The sequence below is a fragment of the Penicillium taxi genome, assembly GCF_028828555.1.
Source record: "Penicillium taxi strain IBT 34144 chromosome Unknown utg000003l_segment0_segment0, whole genome shotgun sequence".
Taxonomy (NCBI): domain Eukaryota; kingdom Fungi; phylum Ascomycota; class Eurotiomycetes; order Eurotiales; family Aspergillaceae; genus Penicillium; species Penicillium taxi.
Window position 1 is genome coordinate 1,198,901 of NW_026643205.1, and position 22,877 is coordinate 1,221,777.

At 46.0% G+C, this 22,877-nt stretch overlaps 3 protein-coding genes across 3 annotated transcripts; all 3 read right to left on the minus strand.

The window, feature by feature from the left end:
- Positions 1-13,782: 13,782 nt before the first annotated feature.
- N7495_003927 (uncharacterized protein) lies at positions 13,783-14,736 on the minus strand (the record flags this gene model as incomplete). Its single annotated transcript, XM_057206578.1, has 1 exon — positions 13,783-14,736. One exon carries the CDS (start codon positions 14,734-14,736, stop codon positions 13,783-13,785), a length of 954 nt encoding a protein of 317 aa, XP_057064258.1.
- A 3,689-nt stretch (positions 14,737-18,425) lies between these two features.
- N7495_003928 (uncharacterized protein) lies at positions 18,426-19,141 on the minus strand (the record flags this gene model as incomplete). Its single annotated transcript, XM_057206579.1, has 2 exons — positions 18,426-18,662; positions 18,878-19,141. 2 exons carry the CDS (start codon positions 19,139-19,141, stop codon positions 18,426-18,428), a joined length of 501 nt encoding a protein of 166 aa, XP_057064259.1.
- A 1,250-nt stretch (positions 19,142-20,391) lies between these two features.
- On the minus strand, positions 20,392-21,960 carry N7495_003929 (pyridoxal phosphate-dependent aminotransferase; the record flags this gene model as incomplete). The annotated part of the gene is made up of 3 exons (XM_057206580.1): positions 20,392-21,276; positions 21,333-21,808; positions 21,879-21,960. 3 exons carry the CDS (start codon positions 21,958-21,960, stop codon positions 20,392-20,394), a joined length of 1,443 nt encoding a protein of 480 aa, XP_057064260.1.
- Between the last annotated feature and the right edge of the window lie 917 nt (positions 21,961-22,877).

Genomic DNA, 22,877 nt, shown 5'->3' on the forward strand with positions numbered 1-22,877 from the left:
CCAAGGCCAAACGATAGATCAAAACAGATTCTGCCCTTAAAATAAGTATATACTTATAAGTTTGACGAGAATGGCTTGCTCCTAAAGTGTAAAGCTCGTATCTGCGTACGCGGAGATATGGAGTGGATATCTACTGAAGAGAAACGTTCAGCTACACTAGCCATCGAAACTGTACGCATGCTATTCGCAATAATAGCTACATTTGATCTGGATGTACGCCAAAGAGACGCTGTCGCAGCTTTCCTGAACAGCTTACTTGAAGATAAGGAGGTTTACATAGAGCTTCCTTATGGCTTCAGGAGCACCAATGGCCAAGTTTGGCATCTCCATAAAGCATTGTACGGATTACGCATCTCGCCAAAGCTCTGGCAGCAGGAGGCCTCTAGAGTCCTGTTAGGCCTAGTGTTACGGGATGAATGCAAAATACGATGCTATTGATCCGATGTTTGTCAAAAAGAATTAGCTAAAGACTAGAAAGGGTTCCATGGAACGGGAGCTCTTGTGGAGTTTCCCGGCTCCGCATAGGGACCACTAGTGTAGTATCCACAGGAGATTACACATCTATATATCGGGCTCGACCCGTTACACCTAGGTCTTACACAGTTACTAGAGGATCCATGTGTTTTTATTGGTGACGGAGTCATAATATTCTTCTATGTTGATGACTTCCTGATCGCCAGCCATAAAACCAAAGCTAAATACGCAAGGCAGCTTGAATCAGAACTCGAAAAAGCATGGGAACTGACTGATCACGGCGACGCAGAGTGGTTCCTGAACATACGCATTGTACGCGATCGTAAACAATGCAAGCTCTGGCTATGCCAGGACAGCTATATTGACAGTATGGCTGCCCGTTTCGGCCTAAATAACCGACCGTCAGTGGCTACACCAATGCCAATTGAAGAGCTCTTACCTTAGGAAGGAACTGCGTCGCCTGATGCGATCAAACTCTACCAGGAAAGATTGGTTCAATACAGTATGCAGCTACTGTAACCAGGCCTGATGTGGCCAAACCAGCCACCAAACTGGCCCAATTCCTGCAAAACCCAGGTCCGCAGCATTCTGCTGCGGCAGGCATGACAATCACTTATCTGTTCCACACTAAGAACAGAGCACTCAGATATGGTTTAGGACACCATTCTGGCCATTCAGAACATTCTGATGACATCTCTGACCCTGATTTCGGCCGAAATAAGGATCAGATGGGTCCCAACAAAGCTTATGGTGGCAGACGGCTTCACTAAAATCTTGCCAAAACAGAGATTTGACCATGGATTCGTCTTCTCAACTTGGAAGATATAAGTGAACTGATCTAATCTAGGGTCATACCCCTAGATTCAGAAGATTTGGGGCATCAACTGCCTAAATCAGGATATAGACTGCGTTTTTAGAGGGAATTGAGGCAATTCAACAGCCCAAATCAGCCCTGTGTTTAAGGCCAGTTTACACCTTGGAGGGGCGAAAAACTGAAGGGGTGTGTCAAAGGCCCGATTCCATTTATAGTTAGTCTACTTTAGTCAGCATTGGAATCCCACAATGGGATTCCTCCATTATACAATCTACACACATACACTCTTTGATACGCATACTGCGTTCTCATTTGCCCACTAGAATCCACTATTCCTTGGTAGTCGACCTCCATTTGACATCGTTCCATAGTAACGTGATCTAGACCGATTGGGTGTGGTGCCTTGTAACCACCCCTGCTAGCGCATCGCTAGGTCCGTAACATTATATCGACTAAAGCGATCCAATATTGTTGGGATATACTGCCTCCAAAGGCTTTAAAAACACCAATTCCACCAATATATAGCTGTAGCTACAACTCAGCTCTAACCAGTGGATTCCCATGCATACATATCCTACAGCAGCATACGAAGGATGGCATCTTACTCCAGCCATCTCATTTCCACCCACATTGGCATTCAAGAGATATCAACGCACCTCCGATCGATCCACTTCTCTTTATTAAAGATCCTATCATTATCAGACAAAAGGGGCGACCAAAAGGTGCCAAGAACCATCTTCAAACAAGAACGAGAACGAACATAAACACAATACACCGAGACGCATCAGGATTCGAACATATATTAGCGCAGGAAGGAGTAGGAGGTAAGAAGGGAGGAGCTCAAACCAGGGCTCGTCGCGCCGGCGCGGTCGTAAAGCAGGGAATTAAGAACACCCTGAGTGGTGCCAGCACTCAGGGTGAATCAAGACCCAAGCGGAATCGACCGCGCATTAAACATCCTGATATGGTAGAGCATTAGTTGAAATTGAACATCTTATCCGCGTTGAAATAAACACGTATACTGTTACCGTAATACAAAAATATTTAGTATATAAACCAGAATGTAAAATAAACTGAATACTGTAAAATTGGGGAGATGTGACCGTGAGATGCGACCGCACATAGGTGTGGCCTTCTATTTTTTAGGATAATAGTTATTCCATTATACTGCCAGAGTTATTGGCAGAATTAAATTGGTGCCTGGATTGGCCTAAAAATCTTACGGAATAACTGATAATCCGTAAATGTGCCGTGAGAATAGCGAAGTGTGCCTTGAGTATAGCAACCTCCTCTATTTATATCCATGACAGAGCCGCTGAGAAATGATGAAGTAATTATGTATATGCTATACCCAAGTAGGAAGGGTTCTTGATCTTCGATCAATGTATGTATATTGCTAGGAGGAAACACCACGATTTTCCTATAACAATGCCACGCACAATCATGGCGATTTCTTTGTCCCACCGAGCTACATCATTTCGGATATTAGATGTTCGATTGGTCACTAGATGACTATATAAAATACTGCTTAAGTTTTCTTAGCTACCTTGCCTTAGACACCCATTGTTCTCAGTCATAAGTTTATGAGACAACCATCATAATATTCCGTCATTTTACGATGACCGAAAGATTCCGACCCTGATTCTGATCCTGCCTGCCGCTTCCAAATCCGCTCTGCTGCCCCGTGACACATCGAGCCTCCCAGCCAAAGTACGAAGACACGTATCTTCTATACCTACTAGTATGGTAATCTTCTAGTATTTATTACCTGACTAGGTACAAGGCCGGCTATATCTAGTAGGAATAGTATATCACGGGAAATACGTGAGCAATACCAGTCAATTATGCACAACGGTGGAGAAAGAGGGGGAGTTTCATTTGTACACACTTACCAGATGAGTACCTGACACTTCATTTTTGATGATTATTTTTTCTTTACGCCTGCTCTCAATACAAAACCCAAAATGCTCTTAATTTAAATAGTTTCGGTGGATAACTTGAAAGCTTGGGGCATATGCACTTTACTACCCAAAGAATCCACATGTACGGAGCCTTAGGAGTGAAAGGAGGAGACAGGCTTTTCCCATTCAAGCAATGAGCGGCAGATGATGCTAGGCCTAATATAGCTAGATGCCAATGGTATATCTGTAGTCACAAGTGTTACAGAGTATAATAAGGCAGTGTATCTGTCGGAACATGGATATTGCAATCATGCAATACCATAAACCCGGAACGGAACAAACAGACCCCCGAGTCACGGGGGAACAACTATATTAGGAACTCAAGTAGCTACATGAATCGAACACATTTCACACCACTTTGCACAACGTATATACTAAGAATCTAGGACGAACCATACCCTTTTCCAGTGTATATAGTGCAACGTGTGAACCCTGTCCTTTCAACGTAGTTGATCGACACTGATCAGTTGACGAGCTGAATCAGACTTGGAGGTTATATCACTAAGTTATTGTGAAAAATCCTCAAAACCACGAAAACTCGTTACGACGATAAGCCAAATTCGATCGAAGAAAATACGATAAAACACCGTTAAGAGCATGAATTGGCACCGGCAAGCCCATTCACTCTTCCAAAAACACAATTTTCAAGTTTGATTTAGAAAACTACACCCTAGTTTCTACCTTTCAACACCTCCTTTACGACTACTTTTCGAAGGACATTCGACTAAAACTTTTCCTTTTCGCATTGGAAAAACTGGGGATACTCAAAAACCCCTAAAAATCTTCCCCTCTTTGAATTGTGGGACACCAGAACCCACTGGTGACTTGTTCAACTTCTCCACTTGTGACTTGTCCGGCTCCTCCACGGATCCACGCTGGAATACAGCCAATCTCCCCCCAGCATCACCTGCAGGAGCTATATGGCACCACCAGCATACCAGACACCACAGTCAATCAAATCTGCACACCGTGAACGAAAGCGTAACAACCGAGGGCAATTCGCACGCCATTCCCCAATCACGGAAGAAGACCTGACCCCACGAGACGACGACGAAAGTTCAGATCCACTCACCATCATTATGGACGGAACACCGTCGTATAGACCACGCACTCGGGGCAGCTATACACGAGCAAGTATGCCCGGATCATACACGGAACACACTAGCCCTACACCCGCTTTTAACCAGAGCAGAGGCCAAGGGTACCCCGATGAACATGTAGATAGGGACCAGACCTACCGAGAGGCGCACGAATCATGGGGCAACATGACACAAGAGGAGAAAATCAGATTCTACCACAGAAATGGTTTTGACCCACGGGAATGTAACTGGGATCAGCGTGAGGAATATATAACCACACGATTTACCTACTATATAACCACGGGAGTTATGGACCGCGGACTCTGGGCCGACTTCCAAGCAGACTTCAAGAACTGGACCGAGGAGGACTTTACGAAACTCGAACGAAACACCCTCCGATTAGTGTACCATACACTCATCCAGCGCGGAGTTTATGTGAGATGGACACCAAAACTGGCCGACTCCCTAACGGAATGCCTTATAAGGGAAGAAGAACATGAATGGACGGACGCAGAAATCAAAAACGCCTTCAAAGACATCAATGGCGCTATGAGAACTCTAGCACTCCAGGACAAGTTGAATGACACACTGGATGGTCCAAAGGGAACGACCGCCACCCGACGCCCACAAGATCCGGTCAATCCAGCCAGCCAGCTAAGCCAAATACCGAAGGAAATACCCCCCACCCAGCGCAAGACCCAGAACTGGACCTCGCATGTTTTCTCATCACCTCGGCCGGAACCACACGCGTATATAAACGTCCCAAACAACCGAGAGTATATGCGTAAAAGCCAAATTGGAGGCGTACCACCTGCGACCTACACCGGAAACTCAGGAGACGATCCGGGTGACGATGACGATGATGATGATGAGAGTGATCGTACTCCAAGAGGAAACAACGACCCAGACAATAGTCGTCATTCCCGGACACCTCGATCTACTCCCGACCTTGCCTCAGATAACTACGTAAGGCAAACGACAACAGTCATGAAGTCGATATCCGAGAGCCAAAAATACGATGGAAGCACTAGTCTCGACTTCAAGATCAAGATCTTCACCGATATCTGCCAACATGTGAGACTCCCGGAACAATTATATATGGACGCATTTGGCAGTTTCCTTAAAGGACCAGTATTGGAGTTTTACTTCACGAACTCCCTACGGGAGAGAACCTTCGCGGAATCGTGCGAGAAACTTAGGGAATTCTTCGAAGGACCAGAGTTCTATAGAAGGCAGAAACAACTATGGGACAGCCAAAACCTTAGAACAACCATCCGAAAGAACCCCGACAAGAGCCTCCACCAATGCTTCAAGATGCTACTCAATGAGCTCTATAAGCTCCGACATGTAATCAATCCCTCATGGCGAACGGATGAATACTTGTACGAAAAATTGATTTCAGCATGTGAAGGAGTTGAAGCATGCCGAATGACCCTGGCACACCTACCACCGAACCTCCCGGGATTCATCAACGGAATGCAGACGTCGATAACCACCTGGGAAAACGAGAGAAAATATAAGGAGCCTGCCACCAACAACCCATCCGTATTCCAGGCGGAGGAACTCCCTACAACAAACTTTGTGGAAAGGAAGTTCATGCGCACAAACCCTATAAAACAACCGCCCGGACGACCAACGAACCCTCCCCGAACGAAATATAGACTGGGACCCGGCAAGAAATGTGGTGTTTGCTATAAACCGGACTGTATCTCATATAACCACACCAAGGAAGAAAGAGACGCGGCCCGAGAACGATTCCAAAGCAAATTTCAAAGAAATCAACAAGGAAGCTATAAACCCGCATACCAGCAATTCATCACCGATATGGAAGGACCACTGAACCAGGAGCCGACACCCGATGATGAGAGCGATGAGGAAATGGACATATTCCTGAACAACTACCCAACCACGAAAAGCATAGGACCCGAAGACGACTCGGACTCAGAAAATGAAATCCTCTTCACGACTGGTTACGGAGCCTTAACGCCAGGATTTGCGGAACAACTCACAACAGAGCTCTCCAATAACATTGTGTTAGAAACCCTCGCAAAAACTCCCTATACACAACAGGAGAACTCCATGGCCCAAGGACCAAACACACCCCGGACAGGAACCGAGGAGGAATCGCCGTTCAGTTACAACGCAACCGCAACGGCAAAAACCAGGTACACAACGACGACTTTTATGGGAATAATCATCGATACGGGAGCAGCCCGTGTATCAACCGCCGGGCACAACCAATTCTTGGCCCTACAAAATTCGGACCCCTCAGCGACTCTAGACACTTCCACAGCCAACCAGATCAAGGTTCGCTTCGGAATCGGAGAAGCATCGTCGGCTGGTTCGGTCACATTAGAGACCCCGATCGGTACACTCACCTTCCACGTTTTCCACTCGGATACACCATTCCTCCTATCCCTTGCAGACATGGATAGACTAGGCATCTACCTGAACAATCTGGAGAACCTCCTTGTCCGAAAAGATGGCCTAAAAGTCCCGATCATACGCCAGTTTGGACATCCGTTCATGGTTTGGGACCAATCACTCAGGGCCTATTTGTCAAACATAACCGGAAAGGACACGACAGAGAGCCGATTGACCGATATCGCATGCCACTTAACTGACACGGAGCTGCGAAGACTGCACCGCAGATTTGGACACCCGTCCGTCCCTCGCCTACATAGGCTGCTACGCGCCTCAGGACACGAGAACACCAATGTCGCAGCACTCGAACAACTCACAAAAGTGTGCGAACATTGCCAGAGATACGGACGTTCCCCGGGCAGGTTTCGGTTTACCATCAAAGATCCAGACACTGTTCGCTTCAATTACAACATTATCATCGATGTAATGTATATTGAAAACTCTCCAATCCTCCACGTGATCGATGAAGCAACCTGCTTCCAAGCAGCACGATGGCTACGCGACCTGACAGCGAAACATACTTGGGATATGTTACGCCAGTGCTGGATTGACACATACCTTGGTCCACCAGACCTAATTACCACCGACTCAGGCACGAACTTCGCATCCAGGGAATTCAAACAGAATGCGAAGACACTCGGTACCCAAGTCAAAACTGTCCCAGTGGAATCCCATAATTCCATTGGACTCGTCGAAAGATACCATGCTCAGATCCGAAGGGCATACGAAATCATCATGAACGAGATCCCTAGTACTAATAGGGAAATCGCCCTTCAGATGTCTGTAAAAGCCGCGAACGACATATCCGGCCCACATGGTCTAATACCCACCCTTCTCGTCTTTGGAGCATACCCACGTATGACAGAACTGGACGCCCCATCACCCACGATTACCCAACGAGCAACTGCCATTCGAAAGGCGATGGGGGAAATCCAGAAGATGCGCGCCACAAGAAACGTGTCCGAAGCCCTAGCGACACGTAACGGACCCAACGTCACCGCAATCCATAACCTCCCACTAAACTCGCCTGTATTAGTATGGAGAGAAGGAAATGGCGGACAACTTGGGAAATGGGACGGACCTTTCGCGCTTTTGGCGCTTGAAGGCGAAACTTGCACGTTGAACCTACCACATGGCCCGACTCCCTTCCGATCGGTTGTCGTAAAGCCATACCACATAGACATCGAAGATGTTGCAACCGAAGCGCAACCTGAACCAACAAGGGTACAGACAGAGAACCCAGCCGACCTAAGGCCGAACGTGGCGGGAGAGAGGATGGAGACAAGAGCATCGCACAAAGAAAAAGAGGAACCCCCCAAACCAAAGAAACCTCGCCTCCAACAAATGCTGCATGTTGAAATCCCGATAATCCACCTGCAAATCGCACAACACACGCCATTCGAGAAATCCAGGCAAAAGGAGATTTCGGGCCTACTAGAAAAAGGAGTGTTTGAATTCGCAAGACGAAGCGACGTCCCACCAGGAACCCGGATATTCAACTCACGGTTCGTGGACGAAATCAAGCACCCAGGCACTGAGAAAGCCTTTGAGAAATCGAGACTGGTAGTCCAGGCGTTCAACGATGCCGGCAAAGAGACGATTCTCACCCAATCACCCACCATCCAACGCGCAAGCCAGCGAATCATCTTGGCTATAGCGGCGATGCAACCGGATATGAAACTTTACCTCCGCGATATCTCCCAGGCTTATGTGCAATCCACAACCAACCTGAACCGAAAATTCTTCGCACACCCGCCGCGTGAACTCCGGGAGTTGTTCGGATTGCCAGAGGACTCGATACTCAGGGTGATCAGACCATTATACGGGATCCCTGAAGCTGGAAATCATTGGTTTAAAACATACCATTCGCACCATATCGAGAAACTGGGAATGACAACATCGACATATGACCCCTGCTTATTGCACCGGAACAATGCAGGGGAATTCGGAATCGTTGGACTGCAGACGGATGATACACTTTTCCTAGCCGACCTGGCCTTCGCAACCAATGAACAGAAGCAACTAGACAAAGCGAAGTTCTTGGCAAAAGACCGTGAGACACTCGACCACGGAACGCCCTTGAAGTTTAATGGAGGAATGATTTCTTTGAACCCAGAAGGAATCACGCTATCCCAAAAATGGCAATGTAAAAAGTTGTCCATAATTGGAAAAACCCAGCGCGAACCGGCCAAAATCAAGGAGCAGTACATTGCCCAACGCGCGAGAGGTGCCTACATCGCGACCGTCTCACAGCCAGAAGCCGCGTTTGACCTGAGTCACGCAGCTCAAATCATCAACCCAACAGCTGATGATGCAAATAACCTGGATAAGCGGTTATCATGGCAGATTCAAAATGCAGCGAGAGGATTATCATTCATACCATTACAACGCGAATCACTCCAAATATTGGCATTCGTGGATGCATCGTTCGCAAATAATCCGGACCTCACATCGCAAATTGGCTTCGTTATTGTCCTTGCAACCCCAGAAGCCGAGGGCAAAAACGCTAACATCCTACACTGGGCATCCGTTAAGTGTAAGAGGGTCACCCGGAGCGTGCTCGCGTCAGAACTATACGCAATGGCCAATGGTTTTGATGCTGCTATCGCCATCAAAACGAGCCTAGACCGGATACTGAATACCACCCTCCGACTCACCATTTGCACGGATTCGAAATCCCTGTATGACTGTCTCGTGAAACTAGGCTCCACAACGGAAAAACGACTCATGATTGACGTGATGGCACTCCGTGAGGCATATGAGCGAAGACAAATGGAGATCCTTTGGATCGAAGGCGACTCCAACCCGGCTGACGCAATGACCAAGTCAAAACCCTGCGACGCACTGACGAAGTTGATAGACTCCAACAGAATCAACTTGAAAACCGTCGAATGGGTCAAAAGAGAGGAAAATCTCTCCACATAACCCACCATACATCGGGCATCACCCGGCGATGACAAACGGCCCTAAAAATATCATCGCCAACCACTTTCTTTCAACCACTCTTCGGTATCCAACATACTTCTTTCATACACCCATTCAATGACAATTTGGCGACGGAAACACCAGGCCATTTTTCCTTTCAGAAAACCAGATCACACGATACCGTCAAAGGAAAAATCCCTGATTTCCCCCGCATCAGACACGGAAATCGCCCTTTTTCCCAGAAATAAAAGAAGAGAAAAGCCCCCTTCTCCTTCTCCGTTCGTCTATCACCCGAACACTCCTCCACCCATTATCTGAAGACCCCAACTGCCGAAAACCTTCCTTTTCCCACAAGAACGCCACCCCCAGAAGCCACTACAAACCACCCGATCGATGGCCGGAAGGGTGACGAAAGCAAAAGGAAAGGGAGCAAGAGGACCTAAAAGAGCGAAAGCTGCAGGTCCAGTGGCAGGTCTAGCGGCAGGTCCAGCTCCAGCAGCAGACCCAGCCCCAGCCCCAGGAGCACCAGCAGTGCCAGCGGAACCCGCCATAGTATTATCGCCGACAACCCCACGGGCGATACCAGAACAGCCAAAGTTCATGACGTGTATTGGATGCATTGGACACGAAAACACAAACTGGGAAGGAGAAACATTTCCCACGTTCAACTGCCTTTTCGATACCATAGCCAGCAAGAAATGCAACCGATGCAGAGGGGCTAGCAAAGCCACATGTCACCCACCACTGTTCGGAATCCAATACGATAGCTGGACATTCCACACACTTATGGACTACGCCAGAAATGCAGACCCTGCCGCAACACATGCGAGTCAAGGACTATCGGCACCATTTGGCACACCGGGAGCAACCAACGCAGCGTTCACCTGGGCAGAAACCGCACCCGAAGCAGCCCAGGCGGCAGCTGGCAACCTGATGATGGCATTCCGACAGCTAATCACAATCCACTCGACGGAATCGGGGATCGAAACGGACAAGAAATATGACCCAAAGCTCATCAGGGAATACATAGCCGTCCAGCGGGAAAAGCACAACGCCCAAATCAGACTCCTACCGCATCCGATTCGCTTCCCGAACACCTTATGCAGACTGGAATCCTCAGAAGGAGGGTACACCATGTGGCAGTCCGCCATATTATCCTTTTTCCGGGAATTAGCAACGGCTCAACCTGCGAACGCCGCCGTTATCATGAATAAGGCAACAGAATACCATTTGCCATTCTGATCTCAGGGGATCAGTAAAATGCCGCCAGAGAGGACCACGGATAGAAGACGAAATGGAGACTGGCTTCTCTAGGAAAAGCCCACTTTCGTGTTGTCCACTTTTTATTATTTTTTTTCCCACTCACCACTTTCTTTACCCCGCACAAAGGCTGATTCTTCAACAAAAATCGGCCACCCAACAGATACAATATGCAGGGCACTCGGGGGCATATCGTGCACCTATCCACATTCATTTATTTTATCGATCCATGTATATAGCGACTCGAGATTTTAAAGTTGCTCCAGTGTCGGAACATGGATATTGCAATCATGCAATACCATAAACCCGGAACGGAACAAACAGACCCCCGAGTCACGGGGGAACAACTATATTAGGAACTCAAGTAGCTACATGAATCGAACACATTTCACACCACTTTGCACAACGTATATACTAAGAATCTAGGACGAACCATACCCTTTTCCAGTGTATATAGTGCAACGTGTGAACCCTGTCCTTTCAACGTAGTTGATCGACAGTAACCAATAAGCGATGTGACCGCTCCCCGGCCAGGTTCATTTATAAAATCCATTCTTTTCCAGTCACCGTATAGCACACAATGCTTAATTGTAGCGATACCATAAAGCTTCTCCTCGTCGGTTTTTTTTGACTTGGTTGGATTTAAGAAACAACCAGGATGGCATTGACGAAAATGGCGTCGCATTGAGGGCTGATCAACAAACCAAAGCCCGCAAACCGGTTGATCTGCATACTCTCGAATAGGACAGACCATCCAGTTCTCTTTGTTCCAGCGAAGCGGAGGGTTTGGAGGGCCTAGATATGGTACAGCCTCCATAGCTCGTTGAATATCTTCTGCAAGTGGAGGATTTTTAGGAGCAGGCATTCCCGGGACTTGTGGACAATGCCAGCCAGGATTTGGGTTGGTTATTGGGCCAACAGAATACCCAACCCTAACTCGAGGTTGTTGTGCTGGTGCGCCATGATGAACAATAAGGCGATTATTGAAATGATTAATAGAAAGTCCTTCATAAAAAACTCTTCGGGGGTCATAAGGAATCTCGACAAACTGACGCTGTGGTCGCCGGCCGGCCATTACAATAGGATTAAGAAAGTTCTTGGTGAAATATCTATAGTGGTTGAAATCATCTAGGCATATATATATTTTTTAAAAGTGGAGACTATAGTAAAAACATATGTTAAACATAGGAAAATTTCATTCGTTCACTATCTACCAAACTAATCTTCTAGATCTGTCTCTGGATCATCTTCATTAAAGGATGCCTGGATCTCTTTGATGTCGAGTCCTTTAAAGTTCCCTTTCATGAAATCCTGTTTTAGTAACATCAATGCCCGTATAGACATGTTCATTGGGTTGGGTATGGGTCAGAAATTTTACCCAAAACCCATATGGGTTGGGTATGGGTTTGAAGTAAAACCCACACCCAGCCCATAAACCCATCTTTTTGCCAAGACTTTTATTTCACGTGATATTTGTCACCTAGTTAGTACTAGATTGAGGCAAAAATTAGGCACTAAGGCACTAATTACCCTAATTTAGTTTAGGTTGAGGCGAAAATCAGGCATTAAGGCATCAAAAATACCCATATGGGACCCATACCCAACCCATACCCACGTGGGTTGGGTTGGGTATGGGTATGGGTTTACCTTACCCCTGATGGGTTGGGTATGGGTATGAATTTTGACCCATACCCAACCCATGCACATGTCTAGACTTCAGATGAACCAAGAGAAGATTATCAAGCATATTGATATAGACCTCCTCAAACTAAGGGTTTAAAGGGGTCTTAAATATCTTACTCGCCATTCCCAATTGATCCAAGAAGAGTATCGAAATCTTAAGATTACGGTTGAGAATATTAGGGTTGCGCAAGAACCAATTCGGCGCTCTAAAACCAAACGACAGCTTAACCAACCACCCCTCCAGCAGACTGGTGTATTAAACCTACACCATATAAAACGCTTTGTGAAAATCAGGAAAACCAAGGAGGAGTTACAACTAGAAAAAAAAATTACAAAAACAGGCCCAAGAAGCTCTAAAAGCTCAAAAACAGGCCGAGGAGCAGGTTCAAGAGCAGGTTCAGGAGCAGGTTCAGGAGCAGATTCAGGAGCCAATTCAGGGGGAAATGGCCAAATATTGGAGGCGATGGAAAGGGATATACTATATTTTAAACAGATGCAGCAGAATTGTATTTAAAGCAGAATTAATAGAGAGAGAGTAAAATAATATTTTAAATTGGCAGAACCGGTGAAATTGGCAGAACCGGTGAAGCACACCCGACTCGTAAAAAACGAGTCGGGTGTGCACATGACACAGATACTGTGACAAACGATTTTAATATATCACATGATATATTATATGATTTGCGAATTTGCGGAAATCCGCAATATTTCAGTTGCGGATAGTGCTTAGTAAGCAGAATAGGCTTGCGAATACAGCATTGGGTATTTAATTTCAGGTGTGGCTGTGCGTACGTTGTAACTGTAATGTAATTGTTTAAAATACTGTGACAAGGCTGTCGTAATAGGTTTTCATGGAAACAGCCACGAGTTGCATTAGTCATGCTTCTTTCCTAATGCTTCCTTCAACCACTTCGATTCCGACCAACAACAAATGGAATAATTAGATATGAAAGTAACTATCTCACGCTGATGGAATTTCAAGTGGTAACACTGGTAAGACTCTGCTTTTTGATTGATAACGGATTCTTATATCTAATTAAACAAATTGAATCAGACACTCGATGGAGCCTAGGAATACATTATAATTGATATCGTGTGGAATGAAATCAAGCAGTAGGTATATTAAAAATTACTGTTTAGTATTCGATTAAAGAAAATTCAGTCAACGAACACTGCGACGATGGCACATCCGATTAGTTTGTGATCTAGTGCATCGCTGAGGGACCTGCATCTCCCTCCAAGCCTGATGCAAAGCAGCTGGTTTTATATCCTCAAAATGTGCTATAATCTCTCTTGAGTTTAAGCTCTGGTCCTTGAGCTGAAGAAGCTTTCGTTTTTCCTTTGCGGTTAGTTTGTGACGGAGCTTGATAGTACCCGGGTTATCCACGTTTTTAATCGACAGCTGTGCTCTTCTCTTAGCTCTCGTGAGCGGCCCGCTAATAACACTGATAGCGGCTTGATCATCAAATGATTTCTTATTGCCGAGGTCTCCCTGCAGCTGAGATTGCTCATGCTTATTGTTTGCTGCATTGTTGTCGAAGATGACGATATTATCCGTTTCTAGAATAGTATCTGGCTCCGCATTCGTATTTGTATCCGAAAACTTCTCGCTAGATAGAGTGATGAAGCTTGGGATAAGAGAGTTCAGTTGCGCTGTGTCATTCAGGTTCTCCTTATTTCTCTTAAGTTCATCTTTATGGCAATTTGAAACGTCCAGCTGAAAAGGTGCTTGGTCGTAATACTGATATTCATCCTGAGTTCCAGATTTTATGGGCTTGAGAATCTGAGGATCAATAACATCAAGGCAGGAAGTTGTTGGCAGAGAGCGGAGTGAAGAAGTTATCGCGGACAAGCAAGGAGCGACGAGTTTAATGTTTCTGCTTTCATTTGAATCTTCACTGAAACGTAAGCAAGGAGTCTGCTCGGAATTTTGCTCAATGAACGAATGCAATGTCTGGATCGGCATATTTTTTTCATTTGAGAGCATATGCTTAAACTCGGAACGCGGAGGCGAATATGGATGAAAGCGGAGTTTCTTGGGGCAATGCTTCTCTTCCTCTGTCGAATGTGCCTGCGCTTTCACCTGACAAGTGCGCTTTGTCTTTCTCGGGGCCATTGGGTTTAGCCATATGGCTTTATTCAAACCGTGTATATCATGCAAATGATGTCGAAGGTCTCGCTGATTTTGAAAGGTTTGACTGCAGCCACAAGCATGCCCTTTTTTAGGACACTGGTTTCCCGAAAAATGCTGTTCTTTAATGTGCCGCCTTAGATTACCACTTTGCAGCCAGCATTGTAACCGATCTTCTACGAGAAGATCTGTGTTCCATAAGCAAAAGGGGCAGTAGCCAGGACGAATGACTGTGTGACGATATATGATAACTTCACAGTGCTGGGTTTTCCAGAACTAGAGATGCGTCTTACAATGATCTCGCCATTGATCTAAAAGGAGCCATTTCATGCACTCGTAATAATAGCACACTTCTATGTCCGAGACTTTGTTTTTCATGGCTATCTCATGCCGAACATACTCATGAATATGAGCACTTCTTTCAGATTTTTTCAGACTGATAAAGTCAGAATATCCTGTATCGTTATAGTAACGGGGTTCTCACCTTTCAATCTTCTGTTGACAACCTCTTGTGGGGCAGAGACCTTGAAAAGGCCTTTCGTTAGGCAGATAGACAACATCAAAATCACGAGAATAGTGAGTTTTAAGGTCTTGTACAAAAAGAAGCATCTCGTCAAAAGAAAGCTCTTTAGTGCAAGACATCAATGACGCTATGCGGGCAGTTTCGGGCATAATCAATGCTTGAGCTTATGTGCAAATGTCATTCTCAATAAGCACCGGGTCTCCTTTTCCTCTGTTGAGGATTCTTTGGTCTCTTCTCTCTCGGACCCAGCGGGTCTGATATTCTTTCAACTCGAGAAGGCGGTATCGAATCAAGGCCTTTTTATAGCGCAATCTCTCCACAGATCTAGACTCCTTGTCGAGGTCCTGCAATCCAAGCTTCTCGATCCGGCTTCTGATCTCCAATAGCTCTGGCTTGTCCAAAATGATTTGCTCAATTTCCGCCGGTAGCTCGCCTGGCAGTCCAGGTTCATAAAACCTTTCAAATCCTTGAAAATACTCAATATGATCAGATTCGTCTTGCTCATCTAAAACAGCTGAAACTATGTCAATGGAAGAGCAATGCTGCAAATAGTCTTTAGGGTATGTTCCTGGCCCTTTGTGGCCATATATCTGTGAAACCAACGCTGATCCATGTTTTCCTTTGCCAAATGTTAGAGAGTTGATGACGAACCAGATTTTAATTCTTTCATTCTTACCTTCAATCATCTTTCCAAGGTTCTTTCGAATATCGTGAACTTTGGGTCTCTTGCTATAACCAGCAGCAGTTAATATTTCACGCAGGCATCTGCCAAATGCGTCCTTGGCTAGCGGTATATCTTGAGGCCCACCAGCTGTAACATTTCTAAGAACAGGCTTTCCTAGATATTCGTCTTTCCAGCGTAATGGAATCGGCCCCTTTGAAAGATCATACTCGGACAGATCCTCTACATTGTCTATGCCAAAAAGAGCACCGTGCTCAAGTGCGAGAGCCAAAAGAATATAGCCGGATGCAAACTGCGGCCTCTTGGTGTCACGGATCCCAATCCTAAATCTAAAAAATTGGCATGTGAACTCTCAAATTTGGGTAATGTTCAAAAGGATAAGCTTACACTGTATAGTTTGGGTCATGGTTGTTTTTGAGCCATACTTGATTGACTCTCCATTCTACCTTCCAAGGTGCTGTAGAGCACGGGAACAAAACTAGATCAATATCCTGTGAAAAGAATTAATGAGAAACAAATCATCTTTGAACTGTTCTCACCTTATATCGAAGGCCTCTTTCTAATTTATCCTCATGAGCAGGTATGAAGGCTCCAATTCTTGCTCTAGTGAAGAGATATAATTGAAGAGCCAGAAGAATGACAACTTTAAGTAATCCCGGCATGAAGTGACGGTGGTCTATCTGCCATAGGGATGAGACAGTCCTGATGAAATCTTTTCTGGTAAAACTATGGTTGGGAGACTCGATGTTTTCAATGGTTCCTTCTCCCGTCAGTGACCTCTTGATCCACTGGTTTGAAATTAGTGTGGGCTTGTGTTACTGAAAGGAATAAGACATAGAAATATAAGCTCACATTGAATATCTCACTTCGATCTTCCAGCACAATGCTAATCTGCATGTCTTCTTCGAGGCCACCAAAAAACCGCTCCGCAAATGACAGAACTGATTTCATGACTGGTCGTCTATTTTCACTGATCCTTCCGCGCGTGGAATGAATGTACCAGCGAATAAACTCTTTGATGAGTATGTGATCAGGGACATTGGTTTTGTGGTCCTCCTGTTCATGGCTTCCTTTACCATTTTTTTCGAGGAATCTAGCAGCAGGTCAGTTTTTATCCACTTATCATTCGCATCTAAAATTAGTGGCAGCATACTCTTTCCATAGCTTTACATGTTGCTGGTATGTCCTTTTAGTCTTGGCCAGTCTCTTATCTTTACCACGAATCGCATCATCATTTGCATGCACTCCGAAAACATAGCCACTTTCCTGCAATCGTTCGTAGCGTTTCTCTTTTGCGATATGGTCTCGTTGACCATGATATTGTCTTTGGCCCATGGGTGACTTGCTAGAAAAGTGCCGGCAAGAGAAATCAAGATAAGTGTATGAATGAGAGAATGAAAAGTAGTTATGATGATGCTTCAGAGAGGGGTTTTATTTCAACTTATATACGCCTGGTTATGCCTGGGTCTCTCCGAGTGAGCAAAATTTCCCCTACCCTCTTCATGATCAACGATATGGACCCATTCACATTTTTGCGTCATCTTGTGTTTATGTGGAGGGAAAGATTTAAACACCTCTGTAACCTTGTTTCCACTAGTCCTCTTTCGGTGTAGCGTGAGAAAAGACTGAGTGCTCAATAGATGGCACTGATCGATCTCTGAGTAAGCAGGGAGCAGCCAATCATGCTCACTGAGTAGTCACTGAGCGTTCATTGGGCCTCAGTGATCTGTCACGTGATGAGGCCTGAGCAGCTTACTGAGCCTGAGCCCGGACTGAAATTTACTCACTGAGCTTGACTCTGAGCGTCCTCATTAAAGCGGCGGTTGCTGTTTTAGGAAAGCCCCACCGTGGAAAGGAAATCTGCTATATACAGACACCTAGGTAGCTCTACCAAATTTCCTTTGCCGGGCATTTTCCTATTTCAGCTGGCGCCTTACGAGGGTTTCCATCAGCTCACCGAGTTTTCAGCTTACAATGGGGGGAATGGGCTATATCACGTGATGATGATACTGGTATCGTCACGTTACCTTATCAAGTGCTATCCAAGAATAGCCGATTAGCCCCACTTAGTTCATGCAGCTTCGATTCTTGACGAGAGAAGGTGAAGGTGAAGGTGAAAGTGAAGTCAGACGAAAAGTTCAACCTTCCAGATTGGAAATGAAATATCTGCATTCACTTTCTAGATTTTTTATCCAGCTCCAGGGGTGTAAACCCTTTAAGACTGAGGCCCTCTCTTTTTCTTCATCCTCCACACCTAGATGTTTTGAGACTGATGATAATGGTGACGATGCCGCCCGTGACCTGGTTAATGGTCTATAGCCAATGAGGAAGTCATTTCAAAGTAATTTCTGATATTTGTGGACCATCTCAGCTTGACTGGAGCTTACAGAATTAAGCAACAATGACCACAAGAGGGAGAGAATGTCCACTCCATGAAAACGGCTTCCTGTGAACCCATTGAGAGGACATCTAGTCTTCAAGATGGCTAAGCCTAAGGGCAATGCTCAGAATAAATGCAAGACTCGAGAACACGGTTGAAGACCCGAAGGTACTAACAGATCCATATCTGATTTCATCGTTAGCCAGTATCTTGAAAATATCCTTAACAATGGCAACACAGCACAGGCAGATGGTGATTGAATGGAGATTCGGGAGCACCGGAATCAGCTCTCCGATGGTGGCTGGCTGCATGCTGAAGTGACGAGTCTTTTGTGAGATGAGACATTCATTGATTTGTGTGATATTTCATCACTGTTGAGGAAGGCCGTTGCCACAAACAGTGGTATTGGGACGGATTTCAACCAAAATCAAGAATTGTGCTGAGACTTATCGGACTGTCATGGATTGGAAAATACATGGATTATCTGCCTGGTGATGAATATTGAGCCAGCAGTTCGCCCTCCTCTGCCCCGCAACTACACCCGACATCTCCCTGGCTCAGCAATCCCGCTCTTCCTCACAACAGGTGGGGCCTGATCCTCCACATCGCTATCCCAGCAGACTACAGCTTCATCATTACCCGGGTCAGAGTTTGAAGCTGGTAGTTCACGAACCGTCACTAATATTAAGTAATCGACTATAGAAACTCTGGACAGGGTCTCATCTGAGAGATCGAGTAACGTACTAGTTTGCTTAATGATGAAGTTTGGACTAAAACATGCGCTTGACCCAAGAACGGAAGGCATGTTCAAATAGCATTCGACAGCTGGAGAGAGTTCACGTAAAAGGTTCTCTGGTATATCTGCTCCCAAATCTGCACAATAAAAGCCAGGGCCATCTCCCTCAGTTCCTTTTATCTGAAACTTGCTTTACCTAAAACGTGAAATAGATTCAGTGCCTATGTGAGATTGCACTTTCAGACAGACAAGTAGACTTTCCAAAGTCCTATACCCAAACATTGAAGTCGTCGAGAGAATGCCCTGTAATATTTATCGCGTCAAACCCTGATTTATTCGCGGCGGTTTGGTGACGAGATAGCTTTTTAATCAATCGAGTCGATTTACCAACAGTATTTCTCTCGCATGTTGAAAAATATTCATGGTCTTGCAATGGACGTATATAGTCTATCGTAGTAGGTGAAGTATGCCCAGTTCTACTTGGTAAAAGCGGCGAACGCTCTCCTCTCGACTTCCAACCTTGGAAGGTCACAAGTGGGTCTTTTGATCTCGTTTAGAACTACAGAAAACTCCGAACAGTGGAGATGTAACGGATGTGTATTGTCCTGAATCGCTGGATTGTATCCCAGCAGTTAGATTCACCCGGGCCTGACATGTCAAGATAGTAGCTACCTACAGAGTAGATATGGTTTATTCCAATATAGAAAAAACTAACAAAACTCTACAAAAACAAGCTTTAGTGGAATGTCTGTTGCCCTAGAATAAGTTCAATATAAGACTTAGATCTTTACCAGTTCAGGCAGGACATGAGCCGCGAACTCCGTTAACTCTACATCCAATATCAATATCTCGAATTACCTCCAGGTGAGAAACTTAGGTAATGTTGATAGTAACAATACAGCTGTAATAACAACAGATCACGACTAGTGTAGTTAGCGTAGGTACCTGGGTAATAAGGGACTCAACTACCTGTAGAATAATTACCAACTCTTGGAATCAAGGATGGCGACGGAGTACTCCGTACGTTCAATACGTTCATGGATGTTCCAGTGAGGAACTGACATGTCAATCGAACTCTTTCGGCAAATATTGTGGATTCGGTGGATATCATCAGCGCTGGGTCTTATACTTCGCGCCAAACCTTGTGGAAATATCCCAAGGCGGTTTCATTCCACGGTTTGTGCTCTGTATTGGAAATACAAGGCACTAAACTATTTTCGGAAAGTGCAGACGATTGACATCATCGAATACTTAAGTTCACATATGCTCTCAATTATAGCAAAGTCGTTGACACGTCTCATAAATGCTAAATACTATGTCTAATCATCCTGAACGGCGACCTCATCCTCCCACTTCGGAGTCATCTCACGAGCACGCTTGATGACACGCTCGATACCATCCAGACCCATCTTCAGCACCTCCATCTTAGGACCATAGCTTAGACGCACGAAGTGGTGGCAGGGACTATCAAACAGGTCACGACGCTTAGACGGGTTCAAATCGAAGAAGATACCAGGCACAACAATGACCTTTTCAGTCAGCAGCGCATTGAAGAAGTTCAGTCCGTCCGAGATGTTCGCCTCAGCTGGCAGCGGTGGATGAATCGACGTCAAGTCGAGCCAGATGTAGAAGGTCGCCTGCGGTACATCTCGCACCCGGAAACCGATATCGTGCAGACGCTTCAGAACGTAGTCGCGCTTCTCGCGGAAGTGTACCTGCAGCGCTTTCATCTCTTGGCGCACTAGCGATGGCTCCAGCATCGGGATCGCAGCTTCTTGGAATGGTACGTTCGCTCCTCCGTCTAGATATGAACCGGCTGAGCCGAGTGCGTCGACAAATTCCTTGGGCCCGACAATCCAGGCGATACGCCAGCCTGGTAGACGGAAACGCTTGGTCAGACCGTCGATCAGGAGGACGTCATCTTGGTTGACGTCAATCACATTCTCAGCTGCACTGATTGTGGTTCCGTCGCAGTCGGTGGTGTAGTTGTAACCACCGTAGAACTCGTCCATGATGAGAGTAGCGCGGTCGCGGGCAATGTCCTGGATCTCGGCCATCTTCTCTTTGCCCACGAAGTCTCCAGTGGGGTTACGGGGGTTGGAAGTCAGAAGCACCTGAGTACCACGGGCGATTTCCTCAGCAATCTTGTTAGGATGGATGTGGTAGCTGTCTTCCTCGGAGAGAGGAATAGGAATGGGAGCAATCTATGTAGAAGTTAGTATACAGCGCATTCAGCCTCGCTTTTTAACTTAAAACGTACGTTCTTGAACAGAGTCAACATCTCTGAATATGCAGAGTAGTCGGGAATAGGGAAGGACAAATATGAGTTGCCCAGAATGGCAGCAATACGGATCAAACCTGCACGTCCACCGGGGACAATGCAGACGTTTTCCCATGTATACTGGCTCTCTTTCCCTTGGCGGTAGTTCTCATTGTAAAGATCTGCGACGGCTGTGCGCAGAGGCTTGATACCGGCGGTCGGACCGTATTCACGGGCAGCAGAAGTGATGGGGATGGAAGTGGGGCGGGGGAAGCTGCCCTCGATCTCATCGTCGGCTTCGGGAGCACCCTGGCCTAGATTGGCCCAGCTAGAAGGGTCTTCAGAAAAGCCATGCTCAGAGGCTCGCTCTGTGCACCAAACAACACCGGTGGAAACTCGAGTGGCATCGAGGCCAGCGTGGGGGCGGTGACCTTCATGAGCAGTACGGAACTGGCGATGGGTCTCGGAGCGTTGCTCTGTGTAGCTTAATTGTTAGATTTAAGCTTGCAGAATTTCAAGATGCAGTATGCAGCTGTATATGCTCACCATTCTCAGATAGGTCTTTGCCAAGGGAGAAACGACGGTTGGTGGGTTTAAGTAAACTCAGCCTTCTTCCGGAGAACGACATTTTTTGGCGTAGTGTATACAAACTAGTCTGCTTGGTACGTCTAAGAGGAGAATAGAGATGAATTTAAGGGAAAGGAGAGGAGATGGGGGCAGAAATATCCTTGCACTCTATAAGAAAGGGCTGGACTACTTGGGCGTATATGATAGTGGATGTGATGTGGTGGATGTAGTGGGCAAGTGGGCTGTACTTGACCAACGATTTGACGAAACCACCGAGGTCTAATCCTCCGCCGAATACTTGTCTTTTACAAGGCTTTGGGGCACCAGTTTCATCTTCATCGGGCACCCAAATTAATACCTCATTTCTAAGTTGACTTACAGGGGGAGACTAAAGGTCCAGCTACTACACTACATATCTACTTTCGGAGTAGAATCGCTTTCTACTTCGGCCCAGAAGGATTGACCCGAGATTGCCGAGGCGGCATCCCGATCGGCAAGATCTAGAGCAAAAGTCGCAGAAAAAAGTACAAATTCCAAAATTATGCGTACATCATGTAGATTTGCTCCACAAGGAACATGTATAGATCAATAAAAGTTCATGCGTTCCCGCCAAGGATTAAACCGAGGGAACGGGTCGTGAAGCAGAAAGTCATCCAGGAGATTTCTCTCCGTGATTTCAATACCCTTCATGCCACGTTCAAACTTATGCATATGCAGACGCCCTCGCTGAAACGCCAAAGCCCGAACACGTCAGAACATAGATATCGGGAAGGGACAAATCAAAATGGGAACAGAGGTCATTTGCCCAGTGGCAGTTCAACCCAAGCCAAGCCAGTTGGGAAATGATGGGGGTGACAAGACACATGAGGGGGAATTGGGAATGGGGATCGAAATGAGGATGGAAATGGGGATGGGGATGGGAAATGATATGGGGGTGGTGGAAGCACAGCATGACTTTACAAGGAGCTCCATGTCAGG